This window comes from Catharus ustulatus, chromosome 14, assembly GCF_009819885.2.
Source record: "Catharus ustulatus isolate bCatUst1 chromosome 14, bCatUst1.pri.v2, whole genome shotgun sequence".
In the NCBI taxonomy this organism is placed as follows: Eukaryota; Metazoa; Chordata; class Aves; order Passeriformes; family Turdidae; genus Catharus; species Catharus ustulatus.
The window spans coordinates 2,652,102-2,657,192 of record NC_046234.1 but is presented as its reverse complement, the minus strand read 5'-3'; the positions used below and the strand labels follow the sequence as shown (position 1 = coordinate 2,657,192).

Below are 5,091 nucleotides of genomic sequence, written 5' to 3'. Positions count from 1 at the left end.
AATAAGGAACAGACTTCTAGAACTCTCATAACAATTCTGTCATAAAACACAGACCTGGTGGGACTCCCTGGTACCCCCAGGAAGACTCAGGTTGGTCAGCTGTTTTTGCAATCAAACTCAACAAACAGCACTTATTAACAAATCAGGATCTATCATACCACGGGGAAAAAAAATAGAAAAAAAGAAATGTTTTTGAATGCACTATGCACAGCTCCACAGAATTTCAGTCATCAGGTAGGTTTAGTTGTCTTCCTAAAATCCACCAAAAACTTGGAGTATGTAGTAATGATGTACAACTGAAAAACAGTATTACAAACTAAGATATAACATGGTCCTCCTACTCTGACAATCTTAAAAAGAGAAATATATAATAGAGAAATTATCTCCATTTTCTGATTGCAATGTGCAGGGGCGACCATCAGTGACATCACAGAGCATCCAGTCCCTCCATGTTGAGTTTTGGCCTCCATGATGTCATAGAGTAGTTCCATGAAGTGGCCAAAAGATCCTTCCAGGGCAACTGTTGATGAGATCACTGAGTAACGCCCACACACCCAGGCCAGCAGTGCCCCTGGCAGCACCATCAGGCGTGGAGCAGAGCCCAGCAGCACAGGATGCAGAGCAGCTCCCGCTGGGGCAGGTCCCTGCAGCTCTCCCAAGATGGATGCTGTGGTGCTTAAGAAGAAGGGCTACAGCCTTGGTGACACTCTTGGAGAAGGCTCCTACGGCAAAGTGAAAGCTGCCTACAGCCACCGCCTGAAATGTAAAGTGGCCATCAAGATCATTGACAAGAAGAAAATTTCTCAGAATGTTCTGGAAAAATTTCTACCCAGGGAAATGGAGGCTTTGATGCGACTGCACCACCCCTCAATCATTGAAACCTATGAGATTTTTGAGACATCATCTGGGAAAGTGTACATTGTGATGGAGCTGGGGGAAAAAGGGAGCCTCCTGAGCTACCTCACCAGCCAGGGTGCAATGGAAGAGAGCACCGCTCGCAGCAAATTCCAACAGTTGGCTTCTGCCATCAAGCATTGCCATGACTTGGACTTTGCCCACAGGGACCTGAAATGTGACAACATCCTTCTCGATAATGATCTTAACTTTAAGCTGTCAGACTTCGGCTTTTCAAAACCCCTGGCTCGGGATGGAAATGGAAAAACCATTCTCAGCAGCACCTTCTGTGGGTCTCTGGCATACTCAGCCCCCGAACTGCTCGAGCATATTCCTTGTGACCCCAGGATTTCAGACATGTGGAGCCTGGGCATTATCCTCTATGCAATGCTTTTTGCTTCACAGCCATTTGATAGTTCCAATGTCAGGGAAATGCTCCACGTTCAGAAACAACGGAAGATTCCCTTCATCAAGTCAAAACATCTATCTACAGAGTGCAAGAACCTCATTGTCCACTTGCTCCACCCTGATGCATCTCAGAGGCTGTGTATCGATGATGTTTTGAGACATCCCTGGTTGCAGACTCCAAAACTCAAGCACAGTTTGCGAGCTGCAGGAGGGGGTGACCCCAAAGCCAGTGGCAGGAAAAACCCAAGAAACAACAGAATGGCAAATCCCATTGTGCGTAAGTGTAAGGAGTGGAAGAGGAAATCAGATCCTCTTAAGGAATCTTTCCGTTAACAGGACCACAGTGTTGGCCTAACCTGTAAACTGCATTAGTTTAAACTTGCATTAAAGAGAACTTGTCTGAAATTCCATGTGGCAGTTGTGTCCTGGCAGTTGCTCCTGCACATTGCTTGAAAGAAGAACTTTAACACTGTCAGGACTGTAAAAGACAGAGGGAAATAATGAGGGAGGGAACCTTTAGATCATATAAACAAACTGCAGAGGAGCACTTTGTATATAATACTTGAAGGAGGAATGTATTTCAAACATGACAATACAATTTTTTAAATTTATCTGAATATCAGACCTGGTGCACTTTATTTGCAATTTATAACTATTTCAATACTCTAGGATCTGCCTAGATGTACTGCTTAGGGGTCAAAATTTAGCTGATTTTCTCTTTCAAATTTGAGTCTTTCAACAAAAAAAAAAAAAAAAAAAGAGCAATGGAAACCACTTCCCTATTACTTAAAATTTTAAAAGAATTGCAAATCAGTTGTATTACAACAACCAAACACAGGTTTTAAGTCTAAAGGAATGGGGGAAGAGTTTTCATTAATTAGAAAGGGAAGTTTAAAAAACACAGATCTAAGCATCAGCTGCCTTTTAACTGAAACTTATTGACTGAGCAAAAGGTGTGCATGAATAACAGACTTCTTTTTTCTATAACAAGAAATATTATGTTCGACATTAAAAAGCAAAACGTCTGCCTTCAATGCTACGGTTGCTTAGCCTAAAACTTAAAAATTAATGTTAATTATTTTATTTCCATTACAGTTCTGCAAGGTAGTCCTAATCAAAGATAATTTTAAAAGCCTGCAAAATAAGAAGTCTCCTGTCCCACTGGTCTAATACATTTACCTCTAGATCCCATAGGATTGATTCAACTGGATAAATTATGCGAGTACACATTTACAGTCCAGCCACTTCCTGCAGAAAAACATCAAAAAATGTCATGTGGGTAAAATCTGATCCCAGTGGAAACTTCGAGAGTTGTATTACTCAATTCTTTGGTACTCAAATAATTGCCTGTCACTAAATGTAAAGCAAAACAAATAATTTCATGGGTCTACTTGGCCAGAGATATTTGACCAATTATCGATCTACAAGGGATCTATCAACACCTGAGAATGTCATGCACACAAATGATGACCTATTCATAATTTAGTATTTCTTAGAAACGAACAGGCTACTATGTTTAACTCTTTATAAAATCGAGAGAAAGTAAAGTTGAAGTGCTACTGAAAAGTAGCAAAATGTCAAAAAGTACTCTAACATACAATTTGACAAGACAAAAATTATGTTTATCCATTATTTCACCCATTATTCTTTAGAGAAAAATATGCTGCTCCCATCAAAATACTGTGCTAAAATATCAAACATAAAATACTGCTATCAATAAAGTCATCAAATAAAACACTGACCATAATTTAAACTATTATTTACATTTAGTAAGTGTGGACAACTAAATCTATTCTGGGAAAAAAAATCCTTTTTGCTTAATAATGTAAGAGATTATTTCTGATGCTAAGAAATCAAATGCACTCTGGAATAATTACAAATCTTACTCTGAATAGTCTTCTGCCTCTGAGTGGATTAAAAGATGGATTGTACAAACAGCCATTCAGGAGAGCTCTTGCTGTCCTAAATAAACCAAGGAGAGAAAAAGTCAGATCCAGCTCTAATTAGCACTCATTGCTAGTGGCAGGAGAACATTAACACAATATGTTTCCACTGCCACAAGTTAAGAAGTCACAGCCATTGAAAAGGACACTTGGACAAACAAATTGGAGCTTAAGAATTTTTTGAGATAGCAATTCAGTAGAAAGCTTAAAAACATAGCTTATTATTATTTTGCTTTCATTGATTTAACCTGGGACCAAAACACAGTAGTAAAAAGAAGGTGAAGCCATGGAAAACATTTTCTTATTCTATTTTGCCTTCGCCACTTAAATGAAGTTTGCATTATCAGACACCTGATACAAGAGGAGACAAGATGATTGGAAATGATTACATGGGATGTGCCACAAAGAAGGTGTGGCACCTCTTCCTGGTGTACTGGCAGTTCCTTGGACAAGATCATGAGCCTCCACACTGTGGTGCGTGTTCATGGCAAGACTACTACTAAAGTTCAGGCAGTTCAGGCACATTCTTATTTCCAGTTGTGAGTCTGCGGCCAAAATATGTCTAAGTGCACAGCCAAAATCAAGAAGCAGGACAGCTCTCTTACCCAGAGGCCTTTCCAGTGGAAATTATTTATTTATTTATTTATGTATTAGTATTAGTAAGACAGGACATGCCATTGAAAAGAAACATTTAAGTCCTAAAAACCTCTAGAAAAAGAGGACCTATGAACTCTATTGGTAAATACCACAACAAAACAAAGTAAGTGTACTAAAAATATAATTTCATTTGAATGCAGTAAATGGGATACAATGTGTCCTGTTTGTCCTGGTCTAGCACAAAACTTGGGAGGAAACCTCCAAATGGGATCTCTCTAGAAAGCAGATTCAAGCTACCCCTCCCCCAGCTGCTTTGGGAAAAGATTTTCTTGGAGAAAAGTTGAAAAAAAACCTGTTTATTCAACAAGAAAAGCACTCACAAGCACAAAAAAACCAAATTAGTAATTCTAAACAATAAAACCTCTCGCTGTTCTGAAGAGACAGCATATTCAGAAAGTTCTTTTTGTGGGGTGCAGCTCATCTCTTATCAGTCCCTCTGGTGCTGGAAAATGCTGTGTCCCAGCGCTGGTGGGCCCCAGCTGTGAGCTCACGGTGCTCTTCTGGGCTTTCAGTCCAGAGCAGGGTCGAACACTTACAAGGAAAAACCACAGTCCAGGGAAATTCTCTGCCTCAGCTAGCTAAAAAATACTAACTAAAAAGCAAAGGAGAAGTGTGTCCCGCTGTCCATCCGTGCTGCAGACAGACAGAGAGCCGCAACGCGGAGGAGTGAGTGCTCTGATAACAAACCCTGCACTCCTTCACTCTCAGAACCAGTCTGAAAGGCGCAGAATTCAATATCCAGCATAAACAGAGCAGACAACTGGGAATACAAGCATCATAAAGCCACCCCAGGACACTGCTGTAACTCTGTCAAAATGACACTGGATTTACTTTAACTAAAGATGATAGAATCATGTATTTACTAAGGCTGGAAAAGACTTCTAAGATCTCGAGCCCAGCCATTAAAACAACCAGGTCCACCACTAACCATGTCCCCAAGTACATCATCTACGCATTTTTTGAAAACTTCCAGGAATGTTGATTCCACTATTTCCCTGGGCACCCTGTACCAATGCTTGAGCACCCTTTCAGTGAAGAACTTTTTCCTGATACCCAGTCTAAACTTTTACTTACTCTTGCCCCATTGCTTGTTACCTGAAAAGACCAACTCTCCCCGGACTGCAGCCTCCTTTTAGGCACTCGTAGAGAGTGGTGAGGTCCCCCAAGCCTCATTTTCTCCAGCCTAAGC

General features: G+C 40.5%; 1 protein-coding gene across 1 annotated transcript; it reads left to right on the top strand.

The window, feature by feature from the left end:
* Nucleotides 1–660: 660 nt before the first annotated feature.
* On the top strand, nucleotides 661–1,635 carry LOC117002988 (testis-specific serine/threonine-protein kinase 2-like). Its single transcript, XM_033072574.1, has one exon. It carries the CDS (start codon nucleotides 661–663, stop codon nucleotides 1,633–1,635), a length of 975 nt encoding a protein of 324 aa, XP_032928465.1.
* The last annotated feature ends 3,456 nt before the right edge of the window (nucleotides 1,636–5,091 follow it).